This window comes from Thunnus albacares, chromosome 1, assembly GCF_914725855.1.
Source record: "Thunnus albacares chromosome 1, fThuAlb1.1, whole genome shotgun sequence".
NCBI classification, from domain to species: Eukaryota; Metazoa; Chordata; class Actinopteri; order Scombriformes; family Scombridae; genus Thunnus; species Thunnus albacares.
In genome coordinates, this window is record NC_058106.1 from 35,657,317 (window position 1) to 35,676,000 (window position 18,684).

An 18,684-nucleotide genomic window follows, 5' to 3' on the forward strand; every position below is an offset into this window, starting at 1 on the left:
GGGCTGGACGAGATAACTAAAATCTTAAAATCCCAATATAGGTAATTTCATATCCTGATAATGATACCTAGCCCGATATAGCACATTTTAATTCAATGAATAAATAGCAATTTATGTTGTTTAGTTGCTGTCATTTATGGTCGCCAACTCGCTGCTTCTCTCCTCTGTGCTCTTTCTCAGCGCGGCGGGGCTGAGCCTTCCGTGTGCGTGCAGCGCAGCGCAGCGCAGCAGAGGAGAGACAGACAGCGATGGAGAGTCGAAGAGTTGACGACAACTAAACTTGTTATGTTACTGTAAGTGCAATAAAAGCTTTGCGAGTAAAAAGCCAAAAAGAGTAATTTATCACTGTAATCCACGCAAAAGATGGACAGACTCCAAATGGCGAAAAACACTGCTGTAAAGAGTGTGATTTGTGTCACAACGGTAAACAATAGAGCATAATATGAAACGATGGACGTTTTTCTCTCATCACACAATATATATAACTCCAGCTGGAACTTGCGCTCTAGAGTTATCGTCCCCCATGTCGGAGTAAGTGTATTCTTCGTACGACTGCGTGCACTGAACCATAAAGTCTTTATGGTGATGGTCTGGCACAAATTCACATACCCTTACACCCCTATTGACAAATGATTATCGTCAAGTGGAATCTAAAGGCCATTTCGCTTGTGGAGCTTTGTTCCCAGAAGGGACGGTGAATGGACAAGTGAGAGGGGCTTTCACCCTCCGTGTGGGGTTTGATTTCTGTACCTGGTCACGGTGCTGCAATTACTGCTCTACCTCAAAGGACCATTCTTTCAAGTAACAAGGGCACTTTCACCTGGACTCTCTATATCCCAGTATAACTAAGTCCTCGGAGAGCTGACACAGATACCAACCCGGCCCCCTTCTTACAGAGAAGCACTGTTAGATCACATACAGCACTGCGCTACTTGAAAGAGTGCTGAGAACTACGGCGCTCATCTTTTATTCCATTTTTTTTTTTTTTCAAAGCGGCATAAACTCTGAATTATTTAATATTCTCAGGAGAAGCTTGTTTGCACTTCTGAAGGTCCAGCTTTGCTGTTTTTGCAGTTAAGTTAGAAGGGAGTGGGGGGGGGGGGGGTCATTATGGCCTGACACAATTGGCCTTGAAAAAACCCTGAATAAGAAAAAGACCTTGAATTTGGTAGATGTTGATCTCAAGGCAAGCAGGGTGTTAAAGAAAATAGTCATGTTTAGTTTGACAGTGGACATCCTTCTGCTTAAAAGGAAAGCGTCACAGTACACCGACACAAAATGAACTGATTTTGTTCTTATTACAGCGTCGGTACAACTATAAGGCCGTGTGTTCAGACTAATACTGGCACTGTGTGAAAAATGCCGCCTCCTCATTTATTTGAATCACACTACTGCGTTGCCACTGCAGAGGGTCAAAAAAACCCCAGCCGGGGCCGTCCAGAGAATAAAGTTTAACCTGGATCAACTTTTGCCACAATACAACATCACAGGTACAAGCACACATTCTGCTTTTATGAAGATTATACTTTTCCGGTTTTTGTTGACATTGTCAGAAAGGTGATAATTCTACTTTATGATTATTATTAAGGCCGTAGTGGATGGTGGTTTGTACTGTAGTGCATTATATTGAAAAGTGTATCCCATTAATATACATGAGGGGGGAAATATTAGGATTAGATTGCACAGGTATTCCTTGTTTTTTTATATATATATTATATATTATATATTTATGTATAGAGCTCTTTTTATATAATGTTTTTCTTTTTATCTTATCTGTGTTTTTAACGGCACCATGCTCGTAATTTTGTTCTGCTTTGCATCACTGACGTTTTGCTGAATGACAATAAAAGGATCTTGAATCTCAGTCAGTGTATTTTCTACTATTTACTTCACAATCATGAAGACAAAGGATTAAATGATTAGTGATAATTTTCCAGAGTCATAGAATCCATCTCATCTGTCTCATAGTGTGCAGCGTTTTAGCATCTGATAAGCCTTCCTGAATCATTTTTCATCATTTAACGTGGTGCTGTTTTTGGTCTTAATGCCCAGTAACAAAGGCAATATAATGTACATGTGTAAATGTGCACCCCTGTACAAAAAGGAGGACATAACACATAATTAAACAAAATTTTTGTTAAACCTAAAGATGTGGTTTCCCAGACTAAGGTTATGCCTAGTCATGGACTAAAACAAATTCAGTGGAATTGGATTTGCAATGCATGAATTACATAATTCTTGAAGATCTAGGACTATGGTTAATAAATGGTAGAGCAGTGTATGATATTTATTTTTGTTGACTTAGCCTAGATACATGCATTCTGGCATTTTGCCAAAATATGTGTAGATGTTAGTACAGAGGCAGTGGTATGCACTTTGACCAGTAGACTACTGGGTGGTGATGGTGGTGGTGGTGGTGGTGGTGTAAATACTTTGACAGTGATGAGATCCCACCTGAAATTCAGTGCTGGTGTTGCCGATCTGATTGACGTTGGGCAGAGAGCCTCCATAGTACTGTGCCCGTGACTGAGACAGACGAAGCTGCTGGACCTTCTGAAACTGCACCTGTCAGTCAAAAACAAACACACAGCTGTCAGGGGCTTCATATGGAAGGAACATGTAGCTTTACAAACAAACAAACCTGTAAATAATCTCCACGCATTAAGGGTGTAACAGTACACAAAATTCACGGTTCGGCATGTGCCTCGGGTTTGGAGTCACAGTTTGGTACATTTTCAGATCAGCAGGGGAAAAAAAAAAAAGAAAGGTAGAAAATAATATTTTGGTCTTTCATTTTGAGAAATGTAAACATCCAACAATGGTTCATTGACCGTAACTATTACAGAAACAGTTTCGTTTTGCTGCAGCAGGAAAGGTAAACAACCTTTCTGTTCTCTTGCAAGGAGTCAGGACACCTGCTGACAGCTGTTTTATGCTGATTTATGGTCTAACTGTATATAAAGTAGTGTAAACTAGCTCCACCTCCAGCAGCTACAACAGTAACATGCTGCTCTAACACTGATGCTTCACTATTAATAATCTAATGATGTCATATATAATAATATATCAATTAGAGGGACCAAACCACTACCTGAATCACTCAGAACTGGTTCTTATGATACATGACAATTAAAGTCTTGCTTTCCCATCAAGAGCAACATCACCTAAGAGAATCAGATGTTAGCAAAGATATTAGCCTTTGGTTTGTTTCCTCCTCTAAACTCAATCTAATGCTCTCATTATTTAATCTATCTTTTCACAGAATCAATGTTTGTACAGAATCGATGTTAAGAGGATGTGTAGTTGAAAGGAGCACAAATCGAACTACAAGAAAAATTTAACTGATTAGTCTGATTTTTAAAAAAAAGCAGCAGTATTTGCAATTTACGGGACACAAATAGAGGATTCTAGGAAATGGGCAGCTTGGCCTCCAAACCTGCGCCCTACCAAGAGATGCCACAACAACTACCTCGCAGAAAACACAAGGTGGCTTGTTCTGCCAAGGTAAGGTAAACAGAGCCAGCCATCAGCTGTGATCAGGGATAGGCAAATCAGAGGGGCATTTCTTCCTTAGACTGCTGAAAGGGCAAAATTTGAATCTCAAAAGACTGACCTTATTTGATTTTATCAAAAGATTTACAAAGAATGAACAGAGATGGCTGAAAGAGATAAGAGAATGTGACAAGATATTAGGGATGGGCTTGGAAAATCTGAGTAGTAAACATAGCTATTAGTCATCGGCCTGAAGTTAACGATCGGTGTCAGTCAGGTAATGAGCAGTAACTATGGTGAGGCGTTCACTACTGCCTCGTTTTGTTTATGTATGTTATGATTATTTTCATTAACGATTAATCTGACAATTACTTTCTCAATTGATTGATGACTAATTTCGTCTATAACGTGTCAGAGCAAAGAAAAAGTGACTGTTATAATTTCTCAGAGCTCACAGTGATGTCTTAAGATGTCTCGTTTTGCGTGATCAACAATCCAAAATCCATGTTTGACACAGAAAATCTTCAAATCCTCACATTTGAGAAGCTGCAACCAGCAAATGTTGGGCATTATTGCTTAAAAAAAATATTAAAATGACTATTCGATCATCAGAATAGTTGCAGATTAATTTTCTGTCAGTCGTCTAATCAATGAATCCTATTGTTGCAACACCTTTTTTTTAAAATACTAATTTCTATCTTCAATCCAACAGTGTTCTTGTCCAGGTCACGTATGAAAATAGATGTTAATCTCTGACTTTTCCCCTTGTTGAATAAAGAACATGTCATGCAGCTATGTCAAGTAGATGCAAGCTAATAAAAGCCGCAACAAAAAGAATGATTTTCTGCTCCACATGAAGCACAAACCAACCAACTCTTCCTACTCTCTGCACTGAAAATACTAACTGAACCTCTAAAACTGCAACCTGATAACTCATTTAGATCTTTAAATGCACTGTGTAGCAGGGAACCAAAATATCAGTTTCATTTATCTTTTATCTGGGGATTAACGTCAAATTACAACTGCCCCTGCTACACAAAAGACAGCGACGCACATATATTTCAAACATTATCACCAGTAAATTGGATATCCCAATAACAACAACAGCAACATTCAATTTTCTATCTAGGAAAAATATAAAAATATTTTAAAAAATAAATCCTCATTAAACCTCTTGCAGCAGTCTTAGTGTTAGGGATTACATAACATAGTCTTGATCAGATATGCAGACTTTACACATTCATGGCTCACAGGGATACCAGCTTCTAACAGCACAGCAGCCGAGAGAAGACTGGAGTCTGTTTGTGCATTCAGGTACAATGTACAGTTCTTCACAGCCCCTCGGGGGGGTGGGTGGGGGGTGGGGGGGGTTTATATTCACTCATTCGGTGGCTGGTGTAAATGTTGAAGCAGCTACTTTTAATTCCAGCTGTTTGCTGGCACTGTGTCCTGTACCCTGGCGAGCCTCAGCCTCACTCACTGGGCTTTTCTGTCTAGCAGGGGTCACTGACAGTTCATACCTTATGGCAAACTTCATTCAATGTTGCCTCAAAACCACATCCTCTTTGACTGGCCATTCAGGACTCTCGCTCACATAGAAAGAGCACATTGTGAACCAATGGCATGGGAATAACATAAAAAGGGTCTTTATATCCTCCCAGGAGACACTATTTTTAAATCTCGGACTGTATACGTACTGTATATGCTTGAAATGTTCATGAGGCGGAGAAGAAAATCAAATAAATTACAACTGCTTTAAAAAAAAAACTGAACTTCTGTTAAATTCTAACCTGACGCACATGGTTTGTTACACAGAACCATCTGAGAAGTCGTCCTTGACAATTGTTTGGAAAAGTGCAGGCACTTGGCAAATAAATACTTGGCAGGTGATTAGATGAATCATCTGTCTATCATCGTCTTTACCTGCGAGGCAGCTGGATTCATGAGAACACGTGAGAATCCTCACAGGACACTAATTGGTCTGACCCAACGGCGGTTCGGACACGAGCACGAACTTGAAGCCTGACGAGACGAGATTCTTGTTTCGCGAATCCAGCTGCCTCGCGAGGTGAGTTAAATTCAGGGAGCAGCTATAATTACAGACAAGAATCCGCATATATTTAATCTATAAAAGGTTCTGGTTTATCGAGGTCATGAGATTTCTAGAAGCAAAAATTAAAAATGCAACTGGAGACCTGAAGAAGCCTCTCGGAGAGGTGAAATGTATTGACTCAAAACAGCAAACCAAGATGACTTTGACTTCTAGAAACAAATAGTCTGCAAGTCTGATCTGGGATCAGTACATTGGGAATTATTATATTATTACTTTTCTTCATTTTTAATGCTTTTCCTACATTATGGAGTTGGAAAAAAAAAGTCTCTGCACAGCTGAATATGTGACAGGTGAGTCGGAGGAAAGCACGACTTGAATAAAAATGAGAACAACTCCTGCACACTGTCTCACTTACTGCTGGAATATTTATTAGTTTCTGATGTTTCTATGTATCCAACATTCACCAGGTATATATATACAGTATATATCTGACTCGTTTTCATCCTTTATGGAGTGAAAGAAAAATAACTTCAGAAACAGAAAACACATCTTTAGTCAGCTCAGTTTGTTGTCTGGTAATACGCTGCTGAGAAAACACCTTCCTTAATTCTCAAATGTACTTAAATAAAGCTGAACGTAGGAATACATTGGAGAAAAAATATAAAAAGGCCACACTCAAGATTTATTTTAGCTGCACTAGAGATACCTAGTCATGACAGCATAAATCATCTGACTGTGACTGTTGTGAGTCACTATGCGTCAACATTTGGACAAGTATCTCAAAATATATTAAGTCATAAGTCTACAAAGTGACACCTGAGCACCCACATCACCAGTGGAAAGCAGCGCTGCCTAACACAAATATGAGTGATATCCTCCAGGAATGGTCCCACTCTTCCTCTCTGGGCAGTGTCTGTCCGCAGCAGTGTTTGCCCCTGTATTTAACCGCCGCCGCCGCAGAATTACGAGAACTGCTGCTAAAATTTCACACGGTCATTAATATAAACGGGCTACTGGTGATTTTCGTTCAGAAGCTGTGCGAGCGGGATAACGCCCTACGAGATTGTGGAATCGTTCTGAGTCATCGACTGGTGCATCGAATCCCAGAATCCTCTACTCCCTCGTTCCTTTAAGAAATCTCTGTGAAAGGTACCGTTATAAAAATAGCGTAGCTCCTCTAAGGAACAGGACAGCGCGTAGCGAGTGTGTGGTTGAGCGAGCGGCAGAAAAGTGATTAGCCTTCAAGTTAGCGACAATGGGTTAGCCTAACCTCACCAGACTCACTTAAGGTGGACTAACCTTAAAGGTGGACAGCTATTCTCATTTTAGTGTTTAGTGTGAATACATGATGTATATCAGAGTTTAACCTGTGGGAACGTATTGAATATGATGAGATGCAAGAGATTTAATCTGCATCTTCACACTGCTACCTTTAGGTATTTCAACTTTTCAACCCAGCCTGTTCAATATTGGCTAGTGGTGCAAATTTCAAGGATCCACTTTCCCTTTTTCCTATTTCAATGCTGGTTGCAATGCAGCCTTTCCCACAGGTTGAGAGTTTACTTGTGGTGGCGGGAGGTGCGGCGTGCAACCCTTGTGCATGCAGAGACTCGTGCAGTTAAGAAGGGGGAGAGTGTAACCCGGGTTATTTTCTGTAGCTACAATTTACAGATGTCCTCTAAACGCCTCACATGCAGACTGTCGGTCAACGCTACAATTTACAGATGTTCCCTAAACGCCGCGCATGCAGGCTATTGGTAGATGCTAGCTAGGCTGTGGCACACAGAGAAGCCTCTAGTCCCCAGTCAGTTCCTGCAGCATGCAACTGGCAATGCAATAGATTTTTATCTTCCTGGCCAGGCCGCCCGAGTACAGCCTATGTGTGGGAAACACTGCCAGTTAAAAACATGTCTTGTCTAAATTATTGTATCTCAAAAGGCCAATTTGGTAAAAAAAAAAAAAAACAACACATTTCCAGACTGCAGTTGGCCTCATCAACAAGACCCCAAATGACATGGACTCTGTCCTACTCGTGGACATTGCACATTAATGTAAAATCTCAATCTTATATTTGCACATCTGTGATATTGATCTAACACGGCACGTTACATTAACGCAACTTGTATTATTATTAATCACACTGCACATACTTTCTACACAGTGAGCATCTGCACAATATTTTGTACATTTCATTCTTTTCATTTTAAAATTCACATCTACAGCAGCTCCTTTCTTTCTTCTTCATTATTTAGGATGACTTAATTTTGTGTATATTTTCACTCTTATGCACAACACCAAGGCAAATTCCTTGTATGTGAAAACCTCCAGTCAGCTTCAAAATGTCAAGAGACTGACAGACTCTTGTTCTAACACATTCACGAGGTGCGGCGGGCCCTCCGCAGCATCAACACACAGAAAGCAGTAGGGCCCGATGGTGTATAAGGGCGTGTACTCCAGGCAGGCCTGTGCTGACCAGCTAGCAGAGGTATTCACACACAATTTTCAATCTCTCTCTATCCTTATGCACACTCCTCATATGCCTCAAACCCTCTACTATCATGCCTGTTCCCAAAAACCCTATGGTAACCTGTGCCAATGAAGTCAGCCGGTCGCCCTCGCCACTGTCATTTCAAAATGCTTTGAACGACACGTACTCACCCACATCAAAGACAATGCCCCGGCTGACCTCGACCAACACCGGTTTGCCTACAGGGAAAACACATTGGCTGAGCACGCCATCGGTGTGGCTCTCGATACAGTCCTCTCTCTCACCTGGAGAGACACAACACCTACGCCAGGATGCTCTTTGTTAATATCATCATACCGAAAAAGCCGGTCAACGAACCCCACGCGCTATGACTAACTCCCTCCATATGCAACTGGATTCTGGATTTCTTCATCAACTGTCAAACTGGGCCGGCACCGACCTCCATCCTCACCCTGAGCACCGGCGTCCCCCAGGGCTATATGCTGAGCCCCCTCTTTTATGCACAGCTGTTAGCATGACTGCCAACCCATCGACATCTCAAACAATAATTTTATAAGTTTACAGATGATATGACAGTCATCTGGCTCACATCAGACAACGACGAAGCCAACAACCTGGTCTTAAACACTTAAAAGACCAGCGAGATTAGGGATTTTAGGACTACCAAAAAGATCACACACAGTCCCGTCCACATCAACACAGAGGCTGTGGAGAGAGACCCCAAGCTTCAGGCTCCTGGGAGTCACTATCACAGAGGATCTCTCTTGGGCTGACAACATTTCAGCGGTGGTGGGTAAGGAACAACAATGCTTTTATTTTCTGGAGGAGGCTGAGGAGAGCCAACCTCCTTAAAAAGCTGCTTGTCAGCTTTTATTGATGCGCCACAGAAAGCATCCTAACAAACTACATGACAGCTTGGTACAGCAGCTGCACAACTGACAAAAAAAAAAAAAAGAGCCCTCCACCGTGTTGTGAAAACAGCACACAGAACATTGTTGGCATTGAGCTGCCATCACTAGGAAATCTTCACAGCACTCGCAGTGTGAGGAGGGCTGAGAACATCATAAAAGACAGTACACACACCCCGGATACCATCTGTTTAAGCTCCTCCTATCAGGCAGGCGCTAAAGATCAATCTGTACATGCACAAATAGACTGCTTCTTTCCAAAAAGCTGTGGCACTATTGAACTCATCTCCGCAGTCTGACATGCTGCCATCATCGGAGCATGTGCAATATTTACTTACATGTCACTTCAAGCCACTGATTATGTGCAGTATTTCTAAACCAAGCATACACGTCATTCAACACCCCAATACACTATCACTACACATCTGTCCACCACAGCTTCACTGCACTTTTGCTGCTGTTTTCACACCTTCGTTAGTTGCATTTTTTTTTTGTATTTTATCATTAATTGTATTTATATCGCTTACATTTTGCACTTTGCTTTTATATTTCTTATCTAATTCCTGTCTTATTAATTCTTTGTAAATATGTGTGTAGTCTTAAATTCTAATGCACCATTTGAAGTTGGCACAACTGCAATTTCCTTGTGCTTGTACAATAACAATAAAATTCTTGAATCCTTGAAACCTACTTGGCAATTAACCCGGTTCTGATCCTGAGCAATGTTCCCATTTCAGTTTGTTTTTGACGGATTAAAATATGATTCATAAAAATGCTTTTGTGTGCTTGCTTGTTTGTTTTTTACACTGGCCCAATGCACTGTAAATTTGCATGCAGCAGATATGGGTTGTCACTGCTGAATGAATGTATGAAGAGAAACAAGAACTACTGGCTGAATACCAGAAATCTCAGTCAGCAGACGTGCAGCTCACTCCAGCCGAGGCTGTGTGAAAGAGGGAGCTTTGTCTGTAATTACAATGAACGCATTGGTGCAAAAAAAAAAAAAAAAAAGAAAGAAAAAAAAAAAAAAAGCTCCACTAGTTTATGACAATTAGATGAAAATTAATTGTATTTACCCTTGAAACAGTGAGGTCTGTCATCAGCTGTTCAAAGGCCCGCGTCTCCTCTGCTTGCTTCTGGTTGTGCAGCGCTATCTTTTCGCTGAACTTCCTGGGGTTTGAGCCACCTGTGCCCGGGGAGCCGGACATTGTGCGGGCCGCAGTTTTACAACTTCAGCTACTTGGAAAAAGTGGAAGACGGTGCTGGCAGTCTATTTTTCAAAGTCTCTCAATGAGCGTTGCAGTGAACCCATCAGAGATTTAAATACATATCACACATTACTGATGGGCTGTAAGTTAGTTAGAGTCAACTCGGCAGGCTCAAGTATCAGAATTGAGTAACTGTTATGTTATTGTAAGCCGAGCTCGTAGCTAACGTAGCTAAGCTAACGTTAAAGCTCTCTTAAATAAAAGTTGTCTTGTTATGCCCAGATAGTGGAGTAAATAAAGCCTTTGCAAACTATCAGTGCTTGCAAGTTAACTTTTATAACTTTCAATAAGAGTGGCGTGTTGATTAAAAGAAGTTAATGGTACAATATAACTTCATATTGACATATTTCCAGCGAACCACTTGTTTGAATCTAACGTTAACATAATGCTAGCTGTCATAGCTAACGTAACGTTGGAGGCGAACGGAGAGCCGAGTAGCCGCAGCTAGCTGAGTTAGCTAAGCTGCTGTCAGTGCCATCTCGACTATTTTGACAAACGCACTTCGCCAACTTGTCGACGCTCCACCTCGGTCAAACATCTAACAGACATGTGTTAGAGACAAGTTGTATCAAAAGATTTAGCTCAAGTCTTCGAGAAAGTAGTTAGCCTCGTTAGCCAATCTTTGCTACTAATGTTAGCACGGCTCACGAGCAGTTGGGCAAAGGTTTGCTCGGTAAATGGTATTTCAACAAGTGTCCGCTGGTCTCGTCCGGACTTTACTGAATTTCGAGTTTATGTTACCCACAAACTCGGAAACAAGCAGCCAAAAAAAAGCAAAAAGAAAAAGAAAAACCCCTCAAATATTCACACTTGATCCAGAAGCATAATCCACAATTTCACACTTAAATTGATATCACGGCGCTTCGGAGTCGAGTCTTGTGTTAATCCACGGACAGCAGAGAGATCTCAGACAAACTCCAACCCGCCGGCTCCATGAACAAAAACAAAAACAACGGCAAAAAGCGTCTTTCTCCGTCTGTGCTGGTGCTGAGGTCTTCTGAGAAATTACTGCAAGTGAGTTCAGCTTCCTCGCCGTCGGTTGACAAGGCTTGTAACAGCAACTCGGATCCGCTGGCTTGTTATCCTCATACTACTGCGAGAAAAACATTACCTCGTTAAACACCGTCGGTACTCTTCATGTCCACAAGACGGCGACAGAGTTAAACTATCCTGACTCTCTGTGGGACTACCTATCACTATTAATCAATATATCAATATCAATATCTCTACTATTAACACAGTCTGTAGGAAGTTACTAATGGGAATAAGCGGTAATCAATAATTAACAAGTGTCCAGATCCTTTACTTAAGTAAAAGTACCAATACATAAATGTAAAAATACTCCTTTACAAGTAAAAGTCCTGCATGAATCCTACTTAAGTAAAAGTACATAAGTATTATGAGCTTGATGTAGTTAAAGTATTGCAGTAAAAGTAGTGGTTTGGTCCCTCTGACTGATATATTATTATATATGACATCATTAGATTATTAATAGTGAAGCATCAGTGTTAGAGCAGCATGTTACTGTTGTAGCTGCTGGAGGTGGAGCTAGTTTCAACTACTTTATACACAGTTTTCCAGTTAAGTCCAGTGGGTCCCAACCTAGGGGTCGGGCCCCTCCGAAGGGTCAACAGATAAATCTGAGGGGTCGTGAGATGATTAATGGGAGAGGAAAGAAGAAAAAACAAAGTTCTGATACATAAATCTGTTTTCAGTTTTTGGACTTTTTATCTAATCTTTGATTTTATCTGAAATATTGGATCATTTGAAGATTTATTGAAATGAAAGCATGTGAGAAGTTTAGAGGGAAAAATCACTATTTGGTGGAGCTGTTAACAACTCATAGACATGTGAAATGTGACCCCGACTACACACTGCTTTTTGTAAGACGTCAAAAGCCAAAAAAGGTTGGAAACCACTGGTTTCATCTTTAACAATGTGTTGTATTTTAAAAGCTTGTTATATTATCCATTGTGTCAAATCTTCATCTGAAAAGTAACTAAAACTGTCAAATAAATGTAGTGGAGTAGAAAGTACAATATTTCCCTCTGAAATGTAGTGGAGTGGAAGTATAAAGTAGCATCACATGAAAATACTCAAGTAAACTATCTCAAAATTGTACTTAAGCACAGTACTTGAGTAAATATACTTAGTTACTTCCCACCACTGATTTATATATATGACCTGAGTTCATATTAAAGGATATCTATGATTAGATTAGTTTTTCTTTATTTTTTACTAGTTCCTACATTGTTGAAGACATCAAAAATATGAAATAACACATATGGAGTTATGTAGTAAACAAGTATTAAACAAACCAAAATATACTTCATATTTTAGATTCCTCGAAGTAGCCACCTTTTGATTTGATGACAGCTTCACACACTGTCGGCATTCTCTCAACCACATTCATGAGGTCGTCACCTGAAATGCTTTGTCCAACAGTCTTGAAGGAGTTCCCACATGTGCTGAGCACTTGTTCGCTGCTTTTCCGTCACTCTGCGGTCCAACTCATGCCAAACCTTCTCAACTGGGTTTAGGTCGGATGATTGTGGACGCCAGAACATCTGATACGGCACTAAATCACTTCTTGGTCAAATAGTCCTAACAGAACCGTGTTTTGGCTCATTGTCCTGTTGAATAACAAATGATAAGCACAAACCAGATGGGATGGCGTGTTGCTGGTTAAATGTGCCTTGAATTCTGAATAAATCACCAACAGTGTCACCAGCAAAGGCCTTTCTCCCACCTTCTGTCTGTGTCTCACAAAGACACAGCAGTTGGAACCAAAAACCTCAAATTCAGACTCATCAGACCAAAGTACAGATTTCCACTGATCTAATGTCCACTCCTTGTGTTACTTGACCCAAACAGTCATCTTCTTCTCACTGGTCTTCCCTCAGCGGTGGTGTCTTCGCAGCAATTCAACCATGAAGGCCTGATTCACACAGTCTGTCATGTGTCTGCTACTTGACCTCTCGTAAGCATTGATGTGGGATCTAATCTGAGGTGCCGTTAATTTGTGAAGCTGGTAACTCTAATGGATTTATCCCCCGCAGCAGAGGTAACTCTTGGTCTTCCTTTCCTGGCGCGGTCCTCATGAAAGCCAGTTTCATCACGGTGTTTGATGGGTTTTTTTGCCATCAAACTAATCAAAGAAACTGTCAAACTTATTGAAATTTTCCAGATCAACTGACCTTCATGTTTCTCTTTACATTCATTCATTCATTTCTCTTTACTTAGCTGAGAAGTTCCTGCCATAATATGGATTACTACAGTAATGGAATAGGGCTATTTTCTGTATACCAACACAACTGATGCTCTCAAACACATAAATTCCACCAATTAACGTTTGACTCACCTGTTAATTGAAAATCATTCCAGGTGAAACCCTCATAAAGCTGGTTCAGATATATTGTGGACAAAGCTGTCATCAAGGCAAACAGTGGCTACTTTAGGGAATCTTAAATATGAAACATATTTTGTTTTTTTTAACACTTTTTTGTTCATGACATAATTCCATGTGTGTTATTTCATAGTTTTGATGTCTTCAGTAATGTTGTACAATGTAGAAAATAATAAAAAATAAAGAAAAAACCCTTGAATGAGTCCAAACTTTTGACTGTAAAAAAGACCAGAAGTGTAACAAAAATATAGTTAAGAGAATAATATGTACTATTATGCAGCACAGTGGCACATATCAGTGGTATGTCATGTCATATTATATTATGTTTGATAATTATTACTGATGCATTAACATGTAAGCAGAATTTTAGTGTTGTAGCTCATTGAGAGGAAGCAGATTTTAACTGCTTTATATGTACTGTTGGTTAATTAATTCTATAATCATGCATCACATTTTACAAACTGATCATAATATGTAAAATCATCTTTAACCAGTAACTGTAGCTTTCAAATATATGCAGTGGAGTAAAAAGTACAATATTTCCTTCTGAAATTAAGCATAAAAAATAAAGTAGGGTAAATCTGAAATAGTCAAATAAAGTACAACTATATAAAATTTTACTTCAACAACTGTCAGATCAGGGAAAACACATGGCATCTGTAGAGCTTTATTCTAAAACAGGTAAAATACATTGTGCATGAGAGCAAATAATGTACTGAGGACACAGATTTCCTCCGTTTCAAAGAAAGAATGTCCACCTCTGATCAGGGCAACTTTACATGAGACAGAAAATCAACATCTAGTTCGAAAAAGGTCTGCAAAGAATCCCAATTTAAGGCTTTTCTGAATTAAGCACAATGAACTAGAGAAAGGAAGGTGTAGAGTGACATCTACTGGAGCCACAAGTCAACTTACTGTAATACTGCACATCCTCAAACTCACTTAAATGATCTGTCTCAGGTTTGCAAACATTAACTACAGTATAATGTGGACTGACAACATAAAAAAAATATATAAATAAGGGCAGGTTTGTCAAATTATTTTCAACATGACATTATAAAAAATCTATGTATTTAATGTCCAGCTTTCACCTCTAGATCCCGTCCTTTGTTTTACAGATCAGCGTGCGTGATGTCGTTACGTTTAACAAACTACTAATGTAATGTGACAATCACATGTTTCAGTTATACATGACAAACAACCCATGTTGGATTTTTTTTTTGAAAGATATAATCTCCAGTTTATCTGAGAAAGCTGATAAATGAGCACATCTGCAACACTTTTCATGCAGGATGTGCCGGAGTGTCACGTTTCTTCTGCTGATGAATGTCGGACAGAAGCAGAAATTCACTGCAGGTCAGTTCTGGGCATCAGGGCTGCAGTCAGCCGGTCCAACAACAAACCAACATCCTGACTTGTCAAAGAAAGAAGATAGGAAAGACTACAGAGACGGATCAGCGCCAGCAAAGATTGGATTTGCGTGGTGTCATGTGAATTAGTCTTACAACAAATTGAATCGTAAAGTTACTTCTATTAAAAACATCATGTTTTGAGTTCAACAGCTCAATGTGAGCATGGCTTTTTTTGTTGTTGTTGTTGTTGCAAACATCATGTCTGATGCCACTTTCTCTTTCTATAAAAGGAGTGTTTGTGTGTATTTAGCAGGGGGGAGAGGTGGGTCAAATCCAAATCAAGAGAGATCAAAATAAAATATGTGAAATATAATTCAACTACAGTGTTTTAAAAAATAAAATATGGAGAAGAAGAAGGAGCGCATCGATTTCTACGATGGTTTCTTTTCCAATTTGTCTCAAGCAGCGAAACACAAAATTAAACACAAAAAAATGTCCCAGATGAGACAGAGTTGAGTCAAAAACTGGGTCTGACTCGTGTACTACAGCCCTGCTGAAAAGTACGCTGGCGCTGCGGTAGGACTGCAACTAACGATTATTTGATTATTGATTGTTTTCTCGATTCATTGATTAGTTGTTTGGTCCATAAAATGTCTTGGTTTGTCCTGACCAACAGTCCACAACCCAAAGATATTCAGTTTACTGCAAAAGCAGGTAAACAAATCAGAAAATATTCACATATGAGAAGCTGGAATCAGAGAATCCGTGAAAAGTTCTTCATGAAAAATGACTCAAGACTATTAATCATTTATCAGAACAGTTGGTTGATTAATCTAATAGTTGCCAACTACTCGATTAATCGTTGTAGCTCTACATTGTCTCATTGGTGGAGGAGATATTTATCAGTCAGGTGAGCAGATCAACTAACAGCTAAGAAAGACATAAAACATGATCTCTTTACATAAAACATACATTTTTTTATAATTAATCAAAGCCCATGCACAAGATATTCATAATAATTAAAGCAAAAAAATACAACTCTTTAACCTCTGACCTAGCTGCAGTTACAGATGTAAAGACAGTTAGAAAAAAGACTCTAAACTAGCATCTGATGTGTGCCGGCTTGAGTCGCACAATGGACTGTTCCAAGAAGAATAAAGCACATACGGTGATCCATGTAATAAAAAATAATGCACATAAATTTGCATAGGCACATAAGAGAAGTGCAGTGGGGAAGAAGCAACCAGGATGGTTCGGGTCAGGGCTTTCAGCCACCCTTAAAGCGGGTGTTGTGGTTTAAATCAATGTCCGTCTGTAGCCCTTTTATCCTTTTTTTTTTTTTTTTTCTATTTCCCATAAAATTTCTTGTTGAGCAGGAAAATGAGCAGGTTGACGTTGATGGTGGCCCTGTCGAAGAGCTTCATCACCGCCACGCCTTCATACTGCAGCTGGAGGAGATCCTGAGAGTGAAATGAGGAACAAACACACAGAAAGAAAACATCAGGCGCACCGCTAACCACTTCTGTAATATCTACTATAAATTCACTACCCGTTTCCTTCGCTGTAGATAAAAGCAGAGATAAGCTCTTATATAAACAAGTAAAAAAAAATACCTGATATTCTAACTGTAACGTCTCCAAGTGCACGCCCATGAACTTGGCCTTCACATCAAACACGCCAACGGTCTCTGATGGAGAAATCTCAAAAATAGCATTCTTGAACCTGCGAGGAGAGGAAGAGTAAACAGAAGACACAGCTCATAAATACAGAGGAGGGAGTAACAATGAAAACTGATCAACGGAAGCCAATTACTATTAATTAAACAACAAACTGTATTTGACAGAAGTTGAAGATAAAGATCAAAATAGATTCATCACACGTAGAAACGAATCCTCAAGTGACATCATAGATTTACACACTATCATCTCGTTACAGCAGCCAGTTTAAATAAAGTTACACAGATTAAAGACGCTGTAACTCTGAGTTATTGCCTTAAAAACATACTGTACTGTAAAATACACATTTATTTCCTAGCCTTCAGCTGCTGGAAAGTGTCAACTTTGAACCTCGACTCTGTGTTTGACAGAACTCACTGGTTGGGCTGCAGATCCTCGATGGCGATCAGCACGCCCTTCTCATGGAGGCGAGCGGCGGTGTATTTCTGTGAAACCTGTTTACTCTTCTTGGCCTTGTTGTCTCCTGGTTTCTTTGACAACCTGAGGAAAGAGAGAGAGAGACAAGTGTACAATATAACGTAACAGGCCTCTTTCCCAGCAGACATTCAGACTTGTCATAGTAGCAACAGCACAGGTGTTACTAATAATATTAATGAGTGTCCCGGTAAGCCATAACAGTGTGACAGTGAGCCAACATGCACAATAGCAGGACCCTGAATTTATCAATCATTAATTTAATTAAATAAACCTGTGTTTTTCCTACTGTGACATATAAAAAAAAAGACCTTAATGCAAAGTGTTGCTGGGTGTAGGATCACGCTACCATGTAGAAAGAGAAGATTAATTGTTATTCATGAAGTAAAATGTTCTGAAAATGTTCATCAGAAAGCAGAAGGTAGATTTTTAAAACTGGGTTTTTTTACTTGTCACTGAGGAAATGAACAGACAACTCATTCTGGACGTCATCTGGTATTTATCTTTATCTCTCTAATCCAGTGGTTTAGACTCTGCTTTCCCTGCTACCCACACTACTGGTTTTCAATCTAACAAGGCAGCAGCTGTACTTAATTGCATTCTGCATTCCAGGAGTAAAACAGCCTCTGATTAGATGTCCAAAATCAAAAGCAGCAGGAGTCAGAGGATAAACATTGTGAGCCACTGCTACAAGTGACCCAGTTTAGAAGTTTTTACACACGTGTGGCACGATTCAGCAGGGAGAGGACACACACGGTGATATTTTTCATTCTGTATTTTGGGATACATCTGATAGGAGTCAGACATCTACAGTAAATCTATAGATCAGATTATTATAAAAAGAAAAATGTCTCTCTGCAAACTGAAATAAAAGGGGAAAAGTTGCAATAACCCTAACCATAACCCTAATCCTAACACTGACCGTAACCTTAACCCCAACCCTAACGCTAACGCTAACCCTAATCCTAATCCTAATCCTAACCTACTTGGCCTCTCACACCTGGACTTTAAACACACATCCAAACTCAAACTAACCATCCAGTTTAAAATATGATTTCTGTCTCGTTTGTGCATCGTGCAAATTACAATTTAACTTTGTTCACAGGTCTGACTTTTTGTTTAATCATGTACACATGCGGGTGTCTGGTGTGTAAAAAGGGAATATGGTTCACAAAGTCAAAAATGGATGTAAACAGGCAGCTAAAAATAAACAAAATCTGATCAAAAATCAGAGGCACAGCAGCGTAAACGTACTGTAGCGCATGTCTCTGTGATTTTTTTGTTTTGGTTAGACTCTGGAGTGAACTACAAATGAGACATGTGAGATGTTATATGAGATTAGAGGACACTTACTTGCCCTTGCTGGCCAGGTTGTCCATGCACGTCTTGATATACTGATTGTATGAATCAATCTGCACGTTGTAAAAAGCCGTCTTTGAATTCAGGGCAGAGTTGGTCTGCTGAAGTTTCACCAGCTCAGCTTTCCTACGCTGACGATACCGTCTCTGATTCCTGATGTCCTGTAAGACACAAACACAAACACATTTAAGTAAAACACAGCAGTTAT

At 39.8% G+C, this 18,684-nt stretch overlaps 2 protein-coding genes across 5 annotated transcripts in view; both read right to left on the reverse strand.

The window, feature by feature from the left end:
- Positions 1 to 11,336, reverse strand: part of crtc3 (CREB regulated transcription coactivator 3) — a 48,812-nt gene extending 37,476 nt beyond the window's left edge. For 2 of the 4 annotated variants that reach the window (XM_044356614.1, XM_044356605.1), the window contains exons 1-2: positions 10,018 to 11,336; positions 2,455 to 2,565 (exon numbers count right to left, since the gene is read on the reverse strand). In XM_044356614.1, the coding sequence (XP_044212549.1) occupies positions 2,455 to 2,565; positions 10,018 to 10,149 (243 nt within the window). In that variant the 5' untranslated portion in view covers positions 10,150 to 11,336. The remainder of the gene's footprint in view (positions 1 to 2,454; positions 2,566 to 10,017) is intronic. The other 2 variants (XM_044356623.1, XM_044356622.1) reach the window with 1 other exon arrangement.
- A 2,930-nt stretch (positions 11,337 to 14,266) lies between these two features.
- iqgap1 (IQ motif containing GTPase activating protein 1) overlaps positions 14,267 to 18,684 on the reverse strand; it is a 51,013-nt gene continuing 46,595 nt past the window's right edge. The window contains exons 34-37 of the mRNA XM_044356632.1: positions 18,471 to 18,637; positions 17,061 to 17,183; positions 16,581 to 16,689; positions 14,267 to 16,427 (exon numbers count right to left, since the gene is read on the reverse strand). Of these exons, the coding sequence (XP_044212567.1) occupies positions 16,314 to 16,427; positions 16,581 to 16,689; positions 17,061 to 17,183; positions 18,471 to 18,637 (513 nt within the window). The 3' untranslated portion in view covers positions 14,267 to 16,313. The remainder of the gene's footprint in view (positions 16,428 to 16,580; positions 16,690 to 17,060; positions 17,184 to 18,470; positions 18,638 to 18,684) is intronic.